Here is a 22,338-nt window from a genome sequence, read left to right as displayed (position 1 = left end):
TCAATAGATGGTTATGGTTTCCTGACCATGGACATTGGATGTCATTGATAACGGGATCACATCATTAGGAGAATGATGTGATGGACAAGACCCAATCCTAAGCATAGCACAAGATCGTGTAGTTCGTTTGCTAAGAGCTTTTCTAATGTCAAGTATCATTTCCTTAGACCATGAGATTGTGCAACTCCCGGATACCGTAGAAATGCTTTGGGTGTACCAAACGTCACAACGTAACTGGGTGGCTATAAAGGTGCACTACAGGTATCTCCAAAAGTGTCTGTTGGGTTGGCACGAATCGAGACTGGGAGTTGTCACTCCGTATGACGTAGAGGTATCTCTGGGCCCACTTGGTAATGCATCATCATAATGAGCTCAACGTGACTAAGGAGTTAGCCACGGGATCATGCGTTACAGAACGAGTAAAGTGACTTGCCAGTAACGAGATTGAACGAGGTATTAGGATACCGACGATCGAATCTCGGGCAAGTAACATACCGATTGACAAAGGGAATTGTATACAGGATTGATTGAATCACCGACATCGTGGTTCATCCGATGAGATCATCGTGGAACATGTGGGAGCCAATATGGGTATCCAGATCCCGCTATTGGTTATTGGCCGGAGAGGTGTCTCGGTCATGTCTGCATGGTTCCCGAACCCGTAGGGTCTACACACTTAAGGTTCGGTGACGCTAGAGTTGTTATGGGAAATAGTATGTGGTTACCTAAGGTTGTTCGGAGTCCCGGATGAGATCCCGGACATCACGAGGAGTTCCGGAATGGTCCGGCGGTGAAGATCGATATATTGGACGAAGGGTATTGGAGTCCGGAAGTGTCCCGGGGGTACCAGGCTGTGGCCAGCATGACCGAAAGGTGTTTCAGGAGCCCCGACAAGCGTTGGAGGGCCTCATGGGCCAAAGGGGAAGGGGCAAACCAGCTCACTAAGGGGTGGTGCGCCCCCCACACCCTTTCCCACGTTACTTGGGGAGGTGGGGCGCCTCCACCTGGCTTGGGAGGCAAGCCTCCACCTGCTTGGCTTGGGGGGCAAGTCTCCCTAGGATTTTCCCTAGGGAGATCCAATCTGCTTGGCCGCCGCCCCCTAGGGGAAACCCTAGGGCGCCTCCCCCTCTCCCCTTGCCCCTATATATAGTGGAGGGGTGGGAGGGCAGCCGCACCTCTTCCCTGGTGCAGCCCTCCCTCCTCATACACCTCCTCCTCCTCCTCCGTAGTGCTTAGCGAAGCTCTGCCGGAGAACCATGAGCTCCATTGCCACCACGCCGTCGTGCTGCTGGAGTTCTCCCTCAACTTATCCTCTCCCCTTGCTGGATCAAGAAGGAGGAGACGTCCCCGGGCTGTACGTGTGCTGAACGCGGAGGCGCCGTCCGTTCGGCGCTAGATCGGATCTTTCGCGATTTGAATCGTCGCGAGTACGACTCCATCAACCGCGTTCTTGCAACGCTTCCGCTTAGCGATCTTCAAGGGTATGAAGATGCACTCCCTCTCTCTCGTTGCTAGCATCTCCTAGATTGATCTTGGTGACACGTAGGAAAATTTTGAATTGTTGCTACGTTCACCAACAGTGGCATCATGAGCTAGGTCTATGCGTAGATTCTATGCACGAGTAGAATATAAAGTAGTTGTGGGCGATGATTTGTTCAATTTGCTTGCCGTTACTAGTCTTATCTTGATTCGGCGGCATTGTGGGATGAAGCGGCCTGGACCGACCTTACACGTACTCTTACGTGAGACAGGTTCCACTGACTGACATCACTTGATGCATAAGGTGGCTAGCGGGTGTCTGTCTCTCCCACTTTATTTGGATCAGATTTGATGAAAAGGGTCCTTATGAAGGGTAAATAGCAATTGGCATATCACCGTTGTGGCTTTTATGTAGGTAAGAAACGTTCTTGCTAGAAACCCATAGCAGCCACGTAAAACATGCAACAACAATTAGAGGACGTCTAACTTGTTTTTACAGGGTATGCTATGTGATGTGATATGGCCAAAAGGATGTGATGAGTTATATATATGTGATGTATGAGATTGATCATGTTCTTGTAATAGGAATCACGACTTGCATGTCGATGAGTATGACAACCGGCAGGAGCCATAGGAGTTGTCTTAATTTATTGTATGACCTGCGTGTCAATGAAAAACGCCATGTAATTACTTTACTTTATTGCTAACCGTTAGCCATAGTAGTAGAAGTAATAGTTGGCGAGACAACTTCATGAAGACACGATGATGGAGATCATGGTGTCATGCCGGTGACGAAGGTGATCATGCCGCGCCTCGAAGATGGAGATCAAAAGGCGCAAGATGATATTGGCCATATCATGTCACTTTATGATTTGCATGTGATGTTTGTCATGTTTACATCTTATTTGCTTAGAACGACGGTAGCATAAATAAGATGATCCCTCTCTAAAATTTCAAGAATGTGTTCCCCCTAACTGTGCACCGTTGCGAAGGATCGTTGTTTCGAAGCACCACGTGATGATCAGGTGTGATAGATTCTAACGTTCGCATACAACGGGTGTAAGCCAGATTTACACATGCGAAACACTTAGGTTGACTTGACCAGCCTAGCATGTACAGACATGGCCTCGGAACACAAGAGACCGAAAGGTCGAACATGAGTCGTATAGAAGAGACGATCAACATGGAGATGTTCACCGATGATGACTAGTCCGTCTCACGTGATGATCGGACACGGCCTAGTTGACTCGGATCATGTATCACTTAGATGACTAGAGGGATGTCTATCTGAGTGGGAGTTCATTAAATAATTTGATTAGATGAACTTAATTATCATGAACATAGTCAAAAGGTCTTTGCAAATTATGTCGTAGCTTACGCTTTAGTTCTACTAAGATATGTTCCTAGAGAAAATTTAGTTGAAAGTTGATAGTAGCAATTATGCGGACTGGGTCCGTAAACTGAGGATTGTCCTCATTGCTGCACAGAAGGCTTATGTCCTTAATGCACCGCTCAGTGTGCTGAACCTCGAGCGTCGTTTGTGGATGTTGCGAACATCTGACATACACGTTTTGATGACTACGTGATAGTTCAGTGTGTGATGCTAACGGTTTAAAATTGTGGCACCAAAGACGGTTTTGAAACGTCGCAGAACATATGAGATGTTCCAAAGACTGAAATTGGGATTTCAGACTAGTGCCCACGTCAAGAGGTATGAGACCTCTGACAAGTTTCTTAAGCCTGCAAACTAAGGGAGAAAAGCTCAATCGTTGAGCATGTGCTCAGATTGTCTGAGTACTACAATCGCTTGAATCGAGTGGGAGTTAATCTTCCAGATGAGATAGTGATGGTTCTCCATAGTCACTGACACCAACCTATTAGAGCTTCGTGATGAACTATAACATATCAGGGATAGACATGATGATCCTTGAGCAACTCGCGATGTTTGACACCGCGAAAGTAGAAATCAAGTAGGAGCATCAATTGTTGATGGTTACTAAAACCACTAGTTTCAAGAAGGGCAAGGGCAAGAAGGGATACTTCATGAAACGGCAAATCAGTTGCTGCTCCAGCGAAGAAACCCAAGGTTGAACCCAAACCCGAGACTAAGTGCTTCTGTAATGAGGGGAACGGTCACTGAAGCAGAACTACCCTAGATACTTGGTAGATGAGAAGGCTGGTAAGGTCGACAGAAGTATATTGGATATACATTATATTAATGTGTACTTTACGAGTACTCCTAGTAGCACCAGGGTATTAGATACCAGTTCGGTTGCTAAGTATTGGTAACTCGAAATAAAAAGCTACGGAATAAACGGAGACTAGCTAAAGGTGAGATGATGATATGTGTTGGAAGTGTTTCCAAGGTTGATGTGATCAAGCATCGCATGCTCCCTCTACCATCGAGATTGGTGTTAAACCTAAATAATTGTTATTTGGTGTTTGCGTTAAGCATAGACATGATTGGATTATGTTTATCGCAATACGGTTATTCATTTAAGGAGAATAATGGTTACTCTGTCTATTTGAATAATACCTTCAATGGTCTTGCACCTAAAATGAATGGTTTATTGAATCTCGATCGTAGTGATACACATGTTCATGCCAAAAGATATAAGATAGTAATGATAGTACCACATACTTGTGGCACTGCCACTTGAGTCATATTGGTATAAAACGCATGAAGAAGCCCCATGTTGATGGATCTTTGGACTCACTCGTTTTTGAAAATATTGAGACATGCGAACCATGTCTATTAGTATATATGCATGAAGAAAGTCCATACAGATGGGTCGTTTGGACTCACTTGATTTTGAATCACTTGAGACATGCAAATCATACCACATGGGCAAGATGACTGAAAGGCCTCGTTTTCAGTAAGATGGCACAAGAAAGCAACTTGTTGGAAGTAATACATTTTGATGTGTGCAGTCCAATGAGTGCTGAGGCATGCAGTGGATATCGTTATGTTCTTGCTTCACAGATGATTTGAGTAGATGCTGAGTATATTTACTTGATGAAACACAAGTCTGAATTATTGAAAGGTTCAAGTAATTTCAGAGTGAAGTTGAAGATCGTCGTGACAAGAGGATAAAATGTCTGTGATATGATCATAGAGATGAATATCTGAGTTACGAGTTTGGCACACAATTAAGAAATTGTTTCACGACTAATACCGCCTGGAACACCATAGTGTGATGGTGTGTCCGAACATCATAACTGCACCCTATTGGATATGGTGCATACCATGATGTCTCTTATCGAATTACACTATCGTTTATGGGTTAGGCATTAGAGACAACCGCATTCACTTTAAATAGGGCACCACGCAATTCCGTTGAGACGACACTGTATGAGCTATGGTTTAGAGAAACCTGAGTTGTCATTTCTTAAAAGTTTGGGGCTGCGACGCTTATGTGGAAAAGTTTCAGGCTGATAAGCTCGAACCCAAAGCGGATAAATGCATCTTCATAGAATACCCAAAACAGTTGGGTATACCTCCTATTTCAGATCCGGAAGCAAAGTGATTGTTTCTAGAAACAGGTCCTTTCTCGAGGCAAAGTTTCTCTCGAAAGAATTGAGTGGGAGGATGGTGGAGACTTGATGAGGTTATTGAACCATGACTTCAACTAGTGTGTAGCAGGGCACAGGAAGTTGTTCCTGTGGCACCTACACCAATTGAAGTGGAAGCTTATGATAGTGATCATGAAACTTCGGATCAAGTCACTACCAAACCTCGTAGGACGACAAGGATGCATGCTACTTCAGAGGGGTACGTAATCCTGTCTTGGAAGTCATGTTGCTAGACAACAATGAACCTACGAGCTATGGAGAAACGATGGTGGGCCCAGATTCCGACGAATGGCTCGAGGCCATAAAATCCGAGAGAGGATCCATGTATAAAAACAAAGTATAGACTTTGGAAGAACTACTTGATGGTCGTAAGGCTGTTGGGTGCAGATGGATTTTAAAAGGAAGACGGACAATGATAGTAAGTGTCACCATTAAGAAAGCTCGACTTGTCATTAAGATGTTTTCCGGCAAGTTCAAGGAGTTGACTGCGATGAGACTTTCTCACTCGTAGCGATGCTAAGAGTCTGTTGGAATTATATTAGCAGTTACTGCATTATTTATGAAATCTTGCAGATAGGATGTCAAAACATTGTTTTCTCGACGATTTTCTTGAGGAAAGGTTGTATGTGATACAACCAGAAGGTTTTTTCAATCCTGAAAGATGCTAACAAGTATGCAAAGCTCCAGCAATCCTTCTAAGGATTGGAGTAAGCATCTCGGAGTTGGAATGTACGATTTGATGAGATGATCAAAGATTTTGGGTTTTTACAAAGTTTATGAGAAACTTGTATTTCCAAAGAAGTGAGTGGGAGCACTATAGATTTTTGATGAGTATATGTTGTTAACATATTGTTGATCAGAAATGATGTAGAATTTCTAGAAAGCATACAGGGTTATTTGAAAAGTGTTTTTCAATGGAAAACCTGGATTAAGCTACTTGAACATTGAGCATCAAGATCTATAAGGATAGATCAAAAACGCTTAATAGTACTTTCAAAATGAATACATACCGTGACAAGATTTTGAAGGGGTTCAAAATAGATCAACAAAGGAGTTCTTTGCTGTGTTACAAGGTGTGAGTATTGAGTAAGACTCAAGATCTGACCACGGCAGAAGAGAGAGAAAGGACGAAGGTCGTCCCCAATGCTTTAGACGTAGGCTCTACAGTATGCTATGTTGTGTACCGCACCTGAAGTGTGCCTTGCCATGAGTTAGTCAAGGGGTACAATAGTGATCCATGAATGGATCACATGACAGTGGTCGAACTTATCCTTAGTAACTAGTGGACTAAGGAATTTTCTCGATTATGGAGGTGGTAAAAGAGTTCGTCGTAAAGGGTTACGTCGATACAAACTTTGACACTAATCCGGATGACTCTGAGTAGTAAACCGGATTCGTATAGTAGAGCAGTTATTTGGAATAGCTCCAAGTAGCGCATGGTAGCTGCATCTACAAGATGACATAGAGATTTGTAAAGCACACACGGATCTGAAAGGTTCAGACCCGTTGACTAATAACCTCTCTCACAAGCAAGATATGAACAAACCCCATGGGTGTTGGATTCATTACAATCACATAGTGATGAGAACTAGATTATTGACTCTAGTGCAAGTGGGAGACTGTTGGAAATATGCCCTAGAGGCAATAATAAAATGGTTATTATTGTATTTCCTTGTTCATGATAATTGTCTATTGTTCATGCTATAATTGTATTAACTGGAAACCGTAATACATGTGTGAATACATAGACCACAACATGTCCCTAGTAAGCCTCTAGTTGACTAGCTCGTTGATCAATAGATGGTTATGGTTTCCTGACCATGGACATTGGATGTCATTGATAACGGGATCACATCATTAGGAGAATGATGTGATGGACAAGACCCAATCCTAAGCATAGCACAAGATCGTGTAATTCGTTTGCTAAGAGCTTTTCTAATGTCAAGTATCATTTCCTTAGACCATGAGATTGTGCAACTCCCGGATACCATAGGAATGCTTTGGGTGTACCAAACGTCACAACGTAACTGGGTGGCTATAAAGGTGCACTACAGGTATCTCCGAAAGTGTCTGTTGGGTTGGCACGAATCGAGACTGGGATTTGTCACTCCGTATGACGGAGAGGTATCTCTAGGCCCACTCGGTAATGCATCATCATAATGAGCTCAATGTGACTAAGGAGTTAGCCATGGGATCATGCGTTACAGAACGAGTAAAGTGGCTTGCCGGTAACGAGATTGAACGAGGTATTGGGATACCGACGATCGAATCTCGGGCAAGTAACATACCGATTGACAAAGGGAATTGTATACGGGATTGATTGAATCCCCGACATCGTGGTTCATCCGATGAGATCATCGTGGAACATGTGGGAGCCAATATGGGTATCCAGATCCCGCTATTGGTTATTGGCCGGAGAGGTGTCTCGGTCATGTCTGCATGGTTCCCGAACCCGTAGGGTCTACACACTTAAGGTTCGGTGACGCTAGAGTTGTTATGGGAAATAGTATATGGTTACCGAAGGTTGTTCGGAGTCCCGGATGAGATCCTGGACATCACGAGGAGTTCCGGAATGGTCCGGCGGTGAAGATCGATATATTGGACGAAGGGTATTGGAGTCCGGAAGTGTTCCAGGGGTACCAGGCAATGGCCAGCATGACCGAAAGGTGTTTCGGGAGCCCCGGCAAGTGTTGGAGGGCCTCATGGGCCAAAGGGGAAGGGGCAAACCAGCCCACTAAGGGGTGGTGCGCCCCCACACCCTTTCCCACGTTACTTGGGGAGGTGGGGCGCCTCCACCTGGCTTGGGAGGCAAGCCTCCACCTGCTTGGCTTGGGGGGCAAGTCTCCCTAGGATTTTCCCTAGGGAGATCCAATCTGCTTGGCCGCCGCCCCCTAGGGGAAACCCTAGGGTGCCTCCCCCTCTCCCCTTGCCCCTATATATAGTGGAGGGGTGGGAGGGCAGCCGCACCTCTTCCCTGGCGCAGCCCTCCCTCCTCATACACCTCCTCCTCCTCCTCCTCCGTAGTGCTTAGCGAAGCTCTGCCGGAGAACCACGAGCTCCATTGCCACCACGCCGTCGTGCTGCTGGAGTTCTCCCTCAACTTCTCCTCTCCCCTTGCTGGATCAAGAAGTAGGAGACGTCCCTGGGCTGTACGTGTGTTGAACGCGGAGGCGCCGTCCGTTCGGCGCTAGATCGGATCTTCCGCGATTTGAATCGCTGCGAGTACGACTCCATCAACCGCGTTCTTGCAACGCTTCCGCTTAGCGATCTTCAAGGGTATGAAGATGCACTCCCTCTCTCTCGTTGCTAGCATCTCCTAGATTGATCTTGGTGACACGTAGGAATATTTTGAATTGTTGCTACGTTCCCCAACACTACATAGTTCTTGAACCCGTAGGGTCCACACGCTTAAAGTTCGATGACGGTTGTATTATGAGTTTATGTGTTTTGATGTACCGAAGGTAGTTCAGAGTCCCGGATGAGATCGGGGACATGACGAGGAGTCTCGAAATGGTCGAGATGTAAAGATCGATATATTGGACGACTATATTCGGACATTGGAAAGGTTCCGAGTGATTCGGGTATTTTTCGAAGTACCGGAGAGTTACGGGAATTCGCCGGGGAGTATATGGGCCCTATTGGGCTTTAGGGGAAAGAGAGAGGAGAGGCTGCGCCCCCCCCAAGGCCTACTCCGAATTGGACTAGGGGGAGGGGTTGCGCCCCCTCCTTCCTTCTCTTCTCTCTTCCCTTTCATTGACTCCTACTCCTACTACTTGGAAGGGGGGGATCCTACTCCCGATGGGAGTAGGACTCCTCCAGGGCGCGCCATAGGGGCCGGCCCTCTCCCCCCTCCTCCACTCCTTTATATACGGGGAGGGAGGCACTCCTTGGAGACACAATGATTGATCCCTTGGATCTCTTAGCCGTGTGCGGTGCCCCCCTCCATCATAATCCATCTCGATAATATCGTAGCGGTGCTTAGGCGAAGCCCTGTGTGACACCCAAAATTTTTATTTGGCTTTTCCAAACTCTTATTTGATTTGAGGGATGTTATTTAAAATTTTCTTCTAAAGAACTCTCCCTCTAAAAAAATTTCTTTTATGACAAATGTTTTGTTTGGATTCACCCAAGACTTGATTTTTGGTCTTGGAGGTTTTTCCATTTTATTTGGACTCAAAACCAAATGCTTTTCATTTGGGAAATTTCTTTTGAAAAAATCTTTTAAATGGCCCTATGGCATTTGGAGTGATCTTTTCCCCTTTCAAAAAATCCCTCTTGCCATGACCCAAGTGGAAATCCCCTCCCAAAAGCCTTTCCCCATCTTTGTGTCATGATATACTTCAAATCCAACAGTTTGAACCTCCCCATAAATTTTCTTCCATTTAATTCTTATCAAAAATAATTTCTGCCCTCTACTTTGGCTCTTGGAGATTTACAAAGGAGCTACCCTTTCTACTTTGAGTTTTGCCTCCAAACCAATTTCCGTAGCTAGTCCTTAGAGCCCTCAAACAAGATCCATGAAGATCCGCTGGTCTCCAGTTCAAATATTTCAAATTGTACTTGCTGCAAGTTTGGACCATGTTTGCCAAATTTGATGAAATTCAATTGTTTTCTCCTCCTAAAAATCTGAGAAAATTCAGGCAGCCTCTGGATGCATTGAGAGGTCACCTCACCAAGTCCCAGCTCTAGAAAAAAAATTCTTCATGCCAAATCATTTCGTCGAACACCTGCAGAGCACTGTCACTGTCAAGTTCAGATATTCAGAGTTACAGTTTCAGTAACCACTGTCGTTTTCTTCAGAGCTCGTTCTCGATCTCGCCAGTACCACGGTGGCGCCTTGCTCCCTGTTACCTTCTTCTTATCCCTGCGCCGCACGATCGCCTGGAGGCTTGCGGGCATCGGCGACGAGCAGGAGGAGGTGCGCCACCCCGTGAGCGACGGCAGCGGCGGCTTTGCGGCTGCCAGAGAGAGGCGCAGCATGGACGGCGCCGTCCAGCGCCGCCCAAGCCACCAGAGGCCACCGCGTGGCCCTCCACTCACCCGTGCACGCTGCGGTCCTTCGTCGTGAACTGCTAGGCGCGGAGCGCGCTCTCTGCCGCCGCCGTGCCCGTACGACCGCCCCGTCGAGGATCGGCGCATTACGCCACGCCTGACCGAAGTTTAGCGGGGGAACGGCACCAGTGGTCCTCCTTGATGGTGCCTAGCCGCCTAAACCCCCTGCCCAACCTCTGCCTCGCCGTAATCGCTCGCCGGAGCTATCCCGTTCACGGCCACCCCCTCCGATCGCCTATAAAAGGAGGCCCCGAGCTCGAACTCGAACCCACACCACCTCTGCACTCCACCAATACCACGCCAAGCCACTGGAAGAGCCCCGAGGGAGCCTTCTTCCCCAACTCCGGCCGCCTCGACCCGCCACGGGATCCAGCGCGATTCACTCCCGTGCGTGCACCTCTACCTCTCAGCTCTTGCCAGTAGCTTCCTAGTGCATCCACTCTTCTGACCCACGCTTCAATTTGGAGTTTGCAGCGCCCACCGGAGTACTCCACCATCGCCCGAACCACCGTCCGCCGGAGAAAGTGTCGCCGTCGACGTGGTGCTCTCCGACGTCCAAGTCCACCACCCACCGACGCGGAAGAACACCCTGAACCTCTTGGTACCCTCCGATCTCTCTGCCTCGCCGTGGTTCAACGCCGGTGGCCACCGCAGCCTTCGGGCGCCGGCGAGCTCCTTTGGAGTTTTTAAACCTGACGGGTGGGACCCCCCCGTCAGCCTCACTTCTTTTCCCCCCTCGAACCGTTTTCTGATGACGCCTTCGGGCAAATGCGCTTTCCTTTTGGGCTGGCGCATTTCTTTCCGAACCGTTTTCTGGTTTTTCAGACAAGTCCCTGGTTCTTTTCTGTTTCATCACAGATCAGTCCCTGGACTAAAACCCTTATAACTTTTTAATAAAAGATGATTTTTGATTGATTCTTTTTCTGTCAGGCTTATAATTTTGTCTAGTTTTTTATAGTATTTATTTGGAAAAAATTTGGAACAATTTTTGTGCACGCGACGATTTTCACGTTAGTGCGGTTTCGTATACCGTAGGTTCCGGAGGAGGTGACGGAGCCGCGAACTTCGCCGAGCTAGACTCCGACTTCTCCGAACCAGGCAAGCATGTTTGAACCTTTGATATGATAGGTGTTTTGCATGTTTGCTTGAATGGTTTGTGCATGGCATATGAGCATCGGTGAGTATTTACGTTGCATGCAAGGCAACTATCCGTGTGTTCCGAAGTTACTGTGATCTCTGATGAGAGATGGCCTAGTCATGTGGTGACATGAAAGGCAGTAGGGTGGTATTGTTGTAGCATGCCAGCCTTACATCATCCGATAAACTCCGACGTTAACGTGGACTGAGTCACGTTATCGTTCTTCCCTTTTCGTGCTGCCACATGTCTTCTGCAAAGAATACGGTTTAGTAAGTTGTTAACCTCTTTCCGTGTACACACCAAATGGAGGGGCCAGGATGAGGGTTCGATGGCCCTGGATTAAAGCCAGTCATCCGGTCAGGGGGCATGGGTGTTTCCGGTAGGGACCGAGAGGGGGGCACCCCTTAGAGCGCACGTATATAAATTTGATCCCATGCTACGCGAGGTTGTAGCCTCCCCGTCTCGAAGTTTTTCTTGAACGTTGCCGAGGGTGATTCCTGGCATCGGAATGTTGAATGGGTGTGTACTGGTTAGATGTGTTTCTCCTAAAACACCGTAAACGGAACTAGTCCCTTGTGACTACTGCAATCCGTTGGCTGTGGTTAAGAGTATAAACTCTGCAGAGTCAAATCCTTCCGAGTCATCGTGCCCATGGTCAAGGACCATAGCCAGTCAATCCATATCTATGTCAGTCCTCATGGTAAAATCCCCGGTGAACAAGCTTGAGTGGTATACCCGTTTGAATTGTTATTCCTGTGGACGGACTAACCTTTTATTTATCTCGTACCTGAATATTCCCTTGCAATGATTTAAATTCGTGAGCTACTGTGATATTAAGTTTTGAAATATAAGCCCTTTATGTGATGTCGCTCAGACGTCCGACTGTGGCATTCTTGTCATCTACTTTCAATATAAGCCCTTTATGTGATGTCGCTCAGACGTCCGATTGTGGCACGCTCGTTATTTACTTTTGATATAAGTCCTTTATGTGATGTCGCTCAGACGTCCGACTGTGGCACTCTTGTCATTTACTTTCAATATAGCCCTTTATGTGATGTCGCTTTAGACGTCCGACTGTGGCACGCACTGTCTTTTATTTTCCATTATAAGCCCTTTATGTGATGTCGCTTCAGACGTCCGACTGTTGCACGCACTGTCTGTTATTTTCCATTATAAGCCCTTTATGTGGTGTCGCCTTGACGCCCGACTGCGGCATTGTATTTTCTTTTGTATCCTTTCGAGGAGTCATTCAGACACTCGATTGGCCTTCAGTATTACTTTGGGATTTCGGGAGGACTACCGCCCGACTTCCCTTTTATTTCCCATGCACTGCCATCTCGTTGTTTGAGTGCGCTCTATTAATCTGTTCATATGCATCATGTCTACATTTGTTATATCTCATGTCCGAACTGTCTTGCGAGTACTTTCATAGTACTCACCTGGCTTGTTGATTTGGCCAGATGTTGACGAAGGCGATCTCATGGATGAAGAGTTTGATAGTGAGTCCGACGCCTAGAGGAATCCCAGTCAGTCCCGTGCGATCCTGGATATTGGTCACTTGTATTATATACGCTTCCGCCACCCACAATAAGTATCCTCGAGCCTCACTCCCACGCTCGAAGAGCTGTTAGTTTCAGGAGTCATGTCACCCACTTCACTGTGATATATCCACCTCCGCTTTTATCGTGAGTTAGTAGTTATGCCACCCTATCCGCCTTTATGTATTATCGGCGCGTTTGTAATAAATTGTTGAGCAGTCTCCGCTCAACCTTGTAATATGTCTAGTACTCCTGGTTTTTCTTCTGTGATCAAGATATGTCTATCAGTGAGAAGGAATTCTTCCTTACTGGTCCGTAAAAGGGATCGGTCTCTCAATAAATATTTTTATTGGAAAACCGGTCGTGACACCCTGCGTCGGTAGAACAGCATCATCGTCACCACGCCGTCGTGCTGACGGAACTCTCCCTCAAAGCTCGGCTGGATCGGAGTTCGAGGGACGTCATCGAGTTGAACGTGTGCTGAACTCGGAGGTGTCGTGCGTTCGGTACTTGATCGGTCGGATCGTGAAGACGTACGACTACATCAACCGCGTTGTGCTAACGCTTCCGCTTTCGGTCTACGAGGGTACGTGGACACACTCTCCCCTCTCGTTGCTATGCATCACCATGATCTTGCATGTGCGTAGAATTTTTTTTGAAATTACTACGTTCCCCAACACCAGGGCCTATATGGTCTTTGGCTGGCAAGGAATGACACACGGGATGGAAAGCGGATTGAGGACGCGGGCCTGGTGGCGAGGAGGGTGGCTACTCTCATGGACGAGTGGAAGAGGGTGAGCGCTCGGACGGAGTCCTCCACAAGACTGGCTCAACATGCGATATGGGAACCACCGGAGTTGGGCTGGCTCAAAGCTAACGTTGATGGTGCTACTTCTCAGACGGGACACGATGGAGGTGCGGGAGTTGTATCCAGAGATGACACAGGCGCATTCAGGGGGCGGCATCCTTTTTTCTGCCTGGCTTAGCGCAGGCTGAGACCACTGAGCTGATGGCATGTAAACGAGCAGTGGAAATCGCGCTGCAACGACAAATTCCAAAACTGCATGTGGAAACTGATTGTCTTGGGGTAGCCAGGATGCTGAATGGGCATGAGAGAAACCTGTCGGCGGTGGGTATTGTGGTGGAAGAAATCAAGACGATGGCCAGGAACTTGGGTGACTTCAAGACCATCTGGGTCCGGAGGAATGCGAATAAAGCGGCTCATGAATTAGCTCGTTTTGGTTTGTGTAATGCTGTTTCGGTTTTCTGGGATTTAGCTCCCCCAGATTGTATTCTCAGTATTGTATCAGATGAACTACCTGATCTAGTTTAATAAAGTGAGGACGTAATTTTCAAAAAAATAAAAAATCAGTAGACCCTTCAGGCGAGACCGAAATAAGACTCTCTATAAGTGAGATATAGCCTTTGCCATTTGTAATAGCGTATGTATCCAAGTTTCTTTTGATATGCTAAAACCAGCTACGTACCTACTAAAATCAAATCTTTCAACGTTCAACTCGAGAAATAATGATTCAACGTTGTCTCCGAGAGAAGCACAGGGATAGTTGGTGCTGCGGTGTCCTCGCGACCCTCGTTTGGTGTCCGGACCACTGCACGCACGAACGATCTGGGGGATCTCCACTCCATGGAAGACCGTGCATGCTTGCCCCGCATGCTCATGCAAAAAACAAGGACATAATGCACACATCTCCTTGTCACACGGGAGGTCTCATGCTCCGTGCTCCAACGTTAAGCTTTGGAGCGTGGAACGGTCCGCTAATCCAGACGAGCTGGAGGTATTCCTGGAGTCCGTTAGCAGTATATACAGATATAGTGTACTCCGACCATCTTGAACGGAGGGAGTAGGTCCCACCCCGACCGTCAGTCAAGTTTACAGTATCATGCTACTACAACATTGTACCAAAATCCAATGCCAATACATTATTCAGCATAATAATGCCTTAAATTCTAGGGCGATGCTAGGCGTCAACCGACCGATTTCTTGGGAAAATAAGTCGGGTCGCCAGCCGTTCGATGCATCCTCCTAGAGCCGCTTGATCGGGTCAACGAAAGCAACGACCGCATCGCCGTAGGGACACAGGGCCGCATGCTGGCAGTAGGAGCCGCGCCCCCCTCGCCGGCAACGCAACGACGCTTTGCCGACGGCGCCGACGATGCTACACTGCAGCTCCTACCCCGCTGCATCGCAGCTCAGGGGCTCCGGTGAAGCTCCAATGCAGCCGCCGGTGAAGCTACAATGCAGCACCGCCCGTTGTAGTGCAGTTCCGGGCTCGCCGGTGAAGCTCCATTGCAGCGCCGGCGATGCTTCACTGCAGCACCGACGCCGGCGCGGCGGCGGTCCATCGATGCTCCATAGCAGCACTCGACGCCGTCGGTGATGTTTCACTGCAGCCCGCACCGACGCGGCGAGCTTCATAGCAGCACCCGACGGCCCCGCCGGCGGAGCTTCACTGCAGCGCCCCACCGCTTGCTGGAGCTCCGCTGTAGCACCGACTACCCTCGCCGAAGCTCCATGGCAGCACCCAAGGGCCTTCGGTGAAGCTTCACTACAGCACCCCCTCCGGCTCGGCGGTGCTCCATCGCAGCACGACGGCAATGCGGTTGATGCGACGAAGCACGCGGCGGCGACGGGCGGATGCTATGACGCAGCACGATGCCGACGGGGAATGGGGCGACGCAGCACGCGGTGGTGACAACGGATGCAACGCCGAGGGCGGATGCTTCGTCGTCCATCCCCCCCCCCCCCCCCCCCCCCCACCACCCACCCCACCCCCATGCCCCGCCCAGGTGGGAGCTTCTCCATGGTTGATGTGGATTTAGCCGGCGTCGGCTCTTCCTTGCAGCAACAGGTGGAGGAGAAAAAAGGAAGGAAGAAGATGAGGAGGGGGACGAGTGGAGGAGGAGGAGCCGGAAGGGATAAGGTGGGAGGAAAAAGCGATGGACTGGGGGGCACGTGGCGTGCGTACGAGGCGGCTTACCGAGACAGAAAAATCATCCGGTTTAAACTAAACGTTTCCCTAAATTCTATTGTTATTACTACTCCTGTCTGGCAGTGCGTGGTTGAAGTTCCATCTGGCTCCTGCAAAGGGTGGAGACTTGAGAGAGTTTGGGTTGTGGGACTACTACTGCCTGTCATCTGCATCTATCCCATGTTCGGAGCCTTGGTCGCACGCCCGGCCTAGTTAAACAGTGTTAGTTATGGAAGTTTGGGAGTCCTTGGAACTGCAACTATGGTGTTTAGTGGGGGCAGGTAGAGATTAAGATAATGCTTGCATTTTATAGCAGGGTTTGTAGCAGCTAACTCTGCATGATGACATGACTTGACATGACATGGCAGGCACCTCGGAGCTCATAATATAACACGTTGATACAAAAACATCGCTATACTATACAGATAAATTTAGAGGTAACAGCACCAGCAGTCCTTAAACTTGTCCAGGATATGATGATCTAGTCCAAAATTTGCATAAGCCAACTATTGCATCCCACAACTTACACCCAATGTGCAAATTTAGTCCTAGCCAATCAGACGACAACAAGTGAAGCCTAGTCAGCAGAGCCGGTCAGCGCAGCACATTTTGCAATTACCCCCTGGCCTTAGCACTAATCTACCCGCACTACACCACACTTTTCACCTGAATTTATTGGGTCTCCCTCCCCTCGCCCAATCATTCGTCGCCCTCTCCCCCTAAAAGCTTAGCCAAGCCATCTCATTTAACCATGACCCGTACGTGATGCCTATCTTCGCTGAAGAAAATTCCCGGTTCGAGGGCTTTCTTTCTCCCAAATAGAAGCTACGACCTATGGGAAAGCTTAGCTAACACTGGAAGGTTAGCTAAGCCGTCTCTCTAACCAACTATGGCAAAGCAGCGTATCTACGGGTTAGAGAGACGATCGCCATAGTTGGTTGGTGCTGAGATTTCCCTTCCCGGCCGAACTGGACTTTTGGAGTGTTTCATTTGAACTCTGAGATTACAACATTACGGTACAGCTAAAATAATAGATACTCCTGATTTTGTAATGCACCATACTCTTTTATCTGTTAGGAGTATTATTTTAGCTCAAATAATCGATCTTGCTATTTGTAATCTTTCTGAGTATGGTTGTACATTACCAGATCGACAAGCTAACTGTCTCAGATTAGAGTACGGTGGTACATTACCAGATCGACAAGCTAACTGTCTCAGATTACAAAATGCCCTGAAGACTGAATACGCACACACATGACACTAGTCCAAAACACCGGACTCTGTCGAATAGTTGGGAGAGCGAGCTATTAGCTAGTGCCTAGGGTCCTCCATTCCCGGGCTTCCTGTGTGGATCGTGTTTGGAGCTGGCTCCTCCGTAGTCGTAGTCCAGAAAATCCGTCAGAATCCTCATCCTGCTGTGACTCTGCATCTGAAGATGGTAAAGAGAAGTGTGACCCTGGGTTAAACAAACGGAAAAAGATAAGTAGACTTTGTAAGCAGTTCTGTCTGTTGATCTGTGTACGTATCTAGAGCCATACACAATTGTAGTTTAGTACCATCTTCAGTCAATCAGCATTTGACAGTTTGTTATCATGAATGTGAGAAAATGAGAAATAATGCAACGGAGTGTACATAATGACACTAGCTCTGCCATTCCCTTTAATTTCTCTCGGACGGACCAAGCAACATTAATTAACAAAATGCCATACTTTTCATAGATGACACCATATGTTTGACATAACCCAAGTGAACCAATTCTTTCGGATTATTAATATATGCAGACCTTGCTGTCAAAAACATACAGACCTTTGTCACTTTGGAGGCATCCCTATCACGTTCTGTCGTTGAAACTTCTCATGCATGCGTTGAAACCAGATAAACTAATTAAGCTCATTCGCATTAGGGTAAACCGATGAAAAACAATAAAGAGGGAAGAAGCAGCGTACCTGAAGATGATGCAGTGATCAACAGGGCCATCACCAAGACAGCAGTGAAGACGGGCATTGTCAGCTTAGCCATCCAAATTCTTGTACCACTCCTAGCTGTGCTCTGAGTTGGTATCTTATCTCCTCCTTATATACTGGCGATGAGCGGTGTGCAGCTGTAAGAGGGCAAGTGGCGGCAACTTTTTTGCAATGGCGCAAATGATTAGTGCTAAGGCCAGGGGGTAATTGCAAAATGTGCTGCGCTGACCGGCTCTACTGCCTAGGCCACACTTGTCGTCGTTTGATTGGCTAGGACTAAATTTGCACATTGGGTGCAAATTGTGGGATGCAATAGTTGGTTTTTGCAAGTTTTGGACTAGATCGTCACATTCTGCACAAGTTCAAGAACTGCTGGTGCTATTACCTCATAAATTTACTACTTATACAATAGTAGTACTAGCTTGGTTGTTCGTGGACCACATGATATTGTCAGAGGAGATTCTCTTCGTGCACCCGTGCACATCAGATCCATTATGGGTGGGGTGGGGTGTGCACATTCTTCTTCTGTTAGTTAGGCTAATTTGACCAGTGATCAGATCTCCTTGTCGAGCTTTTCTTCTCCTTAATTTGTCTGCTAGCGCTGGCCACGCGCTAATCCACTGTATCTATTCCATTCCATTCCTCTGCGCCCAGCTTGTAGCATACGTTAGTAACAGTGGACTCCAAAACTGTAGTTTAGAGCCCAGGAAGTCTTGGGTAGTTCAGTTGGCATCAAGCGCGCCATTTCTCTGCACCTCACTAACTACTTTGCTACTCTGCACCTTGGTTAAAACTTATCGATACGTCGTAAACGGTGATGACACGGGGCCTATAAAAACTAGTGTTACTTCAGGCCGTGTAACCGTCAGATAATCTCGATCTGAACTTGAAAGTGTATAATCGATCACAGTTGTTGTTAGATGGTTGGCCGAACTGGAACAGGTTTTACTGATTCAGGCTGAGATCAAGTGCCCAAAGGACAAGTTAAGCTGAAGAACTGAGCTAGCCAGCTCAGATTCAGCCTAACCTGCCGATCTGCTCAAGACAAACGCATAACTGGTTAACGATGTGCATCACACGTAGTACGTACGTACATTGACCGGAGATGTTGGAACCTAGCCAGCTACCTATAGCAAACGGCGTGGCATGCAAGTGGGAAGTGGGCAGCGGCAGACCCCCCAAAAGATGAAAAAGGTTCCAGTGCGAGGCGTCACATTATTCTCCTTAGGCACCGTGCCGGCTACCAGGCAGCAAAGGCGCCGTGCCGGTCATCTTTTCCTGCTTCTTTTAACTAACTCACCCACACCCACAACCACAACCGACCACTACCATCTTTTTGACCGGCCGGCCGGGGTCACGTTACAAACTTCACGCCGACGGACAAACAAGTGAAAAAGGTAGCTGCCTGGAAAAAAAGATTCTACCAGGAACCAACTCAAGTTTGTTTATAATCAACTAACTAATGTACTCCTACGTGAGAAACAACAATGACCAGTACTTGAGCAAAAAAGAATTTAGGGGTAATACTTGAACCATTTTTTTCTCGAGAATCAAATACTTGAACTTTTTTTTTAGAAACTACACTAACGAGCTCAGTTTCGTACTTGGTCACATTTAAACTAGTCGGGCCGGGCTGCCAGGCCCAGCAAGAAAGGTGGTTCCACAACGCGCCTCGGATGCGGCGGATCCTTTGCGTTTGACGGGTACACCAAGTCCGAGTCAGCATGGTCCAGGTGGCAACGCATCATGAATTGAATTGGCTGGTGGGCCTCGGACAAGTCCAATCCCACGTGCACACAAAAGCTGCCTCGCTCTGCCACGCACGGATCTCCATGCACCGCTGCTCCCCAACTTTTCTTCGAAATTGCTGTGCGTACTATGAATATATGAATAGTGTGTACGACTTTGTACGACGTGATCTCACTCGTCCGCCCAATTGATCAAACGGCTGCTGAGGAATGTCGTACGCAAAATCGTGTAGCAGTTCTCACTTTTCTTTTCTCCTACCAACACACGCAATATCACCTCCTGCTACCCGTATTGATCCATCTCCACGGTGCATAGAATCATAACTTCGTAAGATAGTGACATTATTTATTGTAATGTAAGGTACTACATCGGTCCAAGTTTATTAGGACCTCTTGTATTCCGGGTCAAACTTTGACCTTTAATTCAACTAGTATAAAATAATTTACATACCACAAATATAGTACATATCATCAAAAACATCTTTGGTATATGAATCCAATAACATAAGTTTTTTGGCATACAAATTATATTTTATTTGTCAAATCTGGGCATAAAATACAAAGGGGATCAATAAACCCAGACGGCATCATATCATGATATTCAATTCTCTGTTTTCTCATTTACTAGTTCTGTGTCATCTTATCAAAACATATCTACTCCCTCCGTCCCACAATATAAGACATTTTTGCAAGCTATGTTAGATTGCAAAAAACGTCTTATATTGTGGGACTGAGGGAGTAGATAGTATGTATGACGCTAATACATTGTGACTAGCATAATAACAAAACTAGCTTTGTTTAAGCTTAATCAAGCTGTCACCACTGAAGCGCGGCGCTGTGCATACTTCGGTAGATCACAACATGCATTTTTCCTTACATTACAGTTTTATAGGCTTAATTAGTTCTTTACGAGCTGCAAGTAATCAAAGGAGGCTGAGATGTACCAAAGTGCTTAAGCCAAACTGATGATTATGGCTAACTAGCTGGCGAGGCTACACATGTACAACTCTCATTATTCATGCCCAACGTGGAGTGGAATTAGGTTAATCAGGCTGTCCAGCCTATTAGTGCACGAATGGGCCACGTTAGACTAGGTTAAATTAATCAGCCTAACAAGGCCAGGAGGCATGTTCACACTGTGTTCCTCCAACAGAGGCGTGCCATATATATCGCTTTCGGCTAGCAGGCAAGAAAGCTACGCGCGGATCCCTGTCGCCAAGTGGATAATTAACCGCAGACACTCTACCAGCTCGCTATCTTTCTCATCATCCGCGCCGACATATCCTCACATGCGCGCAGGGACGGAACGAAGGTGCCGCGAAGTCACGATGCACGCGCGTCCGTTCAGTTAGATACTCCGGGCTAATCATATATACACGTCTCTTACTTACCACATGCATGGTGCATATGTGGCCGGGACTCGCTCGGGCAGCCGGGTTTAGTTTTGTCGCGCGTCTCAACAGATATGAAATTGATCAAACGAATAGTGAACCCACTTTGCATCATGTGCAGATAAACAACAGGGTAATCCGAGGTTGATACTCAGTGGCTGCGTTGGGCGCCGAGCCTAGGTACTGGTAGCAAACGACCAAGTGCTAATTGTGCGGGTGCGGCTCTTCTGGTACGTACGTGGTGGGACTGGGTTAATGGTTTTCTTATTCTGGTTACCCTGCTACCATTGACTTGCGTGACCATGTCATGTGTGCCTGTTTGCTTGCCTTTCTGGGTCCATGAAGAGCCCCTGGACTTGGAGAACACGTACGTTTTGGTGCAAGGAAGAATGCAAATCTAGGGCAACTGGCTGGAGCCATACTCGTACCGAATTCTAGTTAAAAAAAGGTCGTTCGCTGTATACTTTCTTGATTCAATAAACAAGTCGACAGCGATCTTAGCTCCACAAATACTGATTCTAGCAATGGATACCCTGTGATTACGGTTGATATTAGCTGACGGCCGCCTTCATTGTCCTCCAAGTTTGTGAAGAAGAATAGCTGCTGAAAAGCGACCGAACACTAGCTGTCCAAGAGCAGCCAGATGAATAACGACATGTACCTTACAGGCAGCTAAGGTCCGGTCCGAACGATGGACCGATGACGACGAGGCCGGCTCAAGCGGGTGTGGTACGTGCAGACCCACGCTTCGCTTGTGGATCCATGCAACAGTGGCACTGTCTACTCTCTCCGGCCTTATTAAAGTAATGGTGGATAATGAAAAAGGTGACTGCGTACGAGCCGCAATTCTTTACTGGTGTCAGGTGGTTGCATGCACGCACTCGTGCAATAATGCTTGCACGCCTCAGGCTGACGGACACGCATCACATCGATCGATCTATCGCTCCACCGCACACGCAGAGGTAGGTACGTCGAGACGTCTACGGACTGCATGCATGCATTCCTGCCTGCCTCCCTACCCTCGCATCACCTAGCTAGCGCCACAGTGTACCACGCACGGGCCGCTATCGTTTTCTGTTTTCTCCCACGCCATCAGGATAAGTCTGTAGACTAGTGTAGTAGGAGTACATGCTTGCTGGAAATTAACATCCCATCGGCGCAATCGTTCCTTAGAGCAACTTCAACTCGCCAACCAAACAGATGCGTATTTTGTCTGCTTTTCATCCATTTGAATCGGCCAAGCAAACATGGGTATTCAATTTTTCATTTGGATCGGCAGGTACGCCCAACGGGAGGCCGATCCATTTATGCAGACGTGACAGAAACTGGAGAATTCATTGGAATTTTGCTAGTCGGCCTTTGGCCCAAAGCCCAACTAAAATTCTGAAATTCTCTTGGCCCATTCATGCACACATGTAAGTGGAGTGAGTGAGACTACAGTTTAGTCCCACCACGGAAGTTGAGG

At 47.5% G+C, this 22,338-nt stretch overlaps 1 protein-coding gene and 1 long non-coding RNA gene across 2 annotated transcripts; one reads left to right on the top strand and one right to left on the bottom strand.

Moving 5' to 3' along the window:
• Positions 1-13,556: 13,556 nt before the first annotated feature.
• Positions 13,557-14,113, top strand: LOC141042830 (uncharacterized). Its single transcript, XM_073511726.1, has 2 exons — positions 13,557-13,695; positions 13,809-14,113. Exons 1-2 carry the CDS (start codon positions 13,557-13,559, stop codon positions 14,111-14,113), a joined length of 444 nt encoding a protein of 147 aa, XP_073367827.1.
• A 3,029-nt stretch (positions 14,114-17,142) lies between these two features.
• On the bottom strand, positions 17,143-17,806 carry LOC120975446 (uncharacterized). The gene is made up of 3 exons (XR_012180961.1): positions 17,717-17,806; positions 17,577-17,620; positions 17,143-17,199 (listed from the first exon to the last, which is right to left on the bottom strand). It is a non-coding gene; the product is annotated as an uncharacterized lncRNA (long non-coding RNA).
• Between the last annotated feature and the right edge of the window lie 4,532 nt (positions 17,807-22,338).

Source organism: Aegilops tauschii, chromosome 3 (assembly GCF_002575655.3).
Source record: "Aegilops tauschii subsp. strangulata cultivar AL8/78 chromosome 3, Aet v6.0, whole genome shotgun sequence".
Lineage (NCBI taxonomy): Eukaryota > Viridiplantae > Streptophyta > Magnoliopsida > Poales > Poaceae > Aegilops > Aegilops tauschii.
Note: the sequence above shows the minus strand (reverse complement) of the source record. Positions and strands in the feature narration are given on the sequence as shown.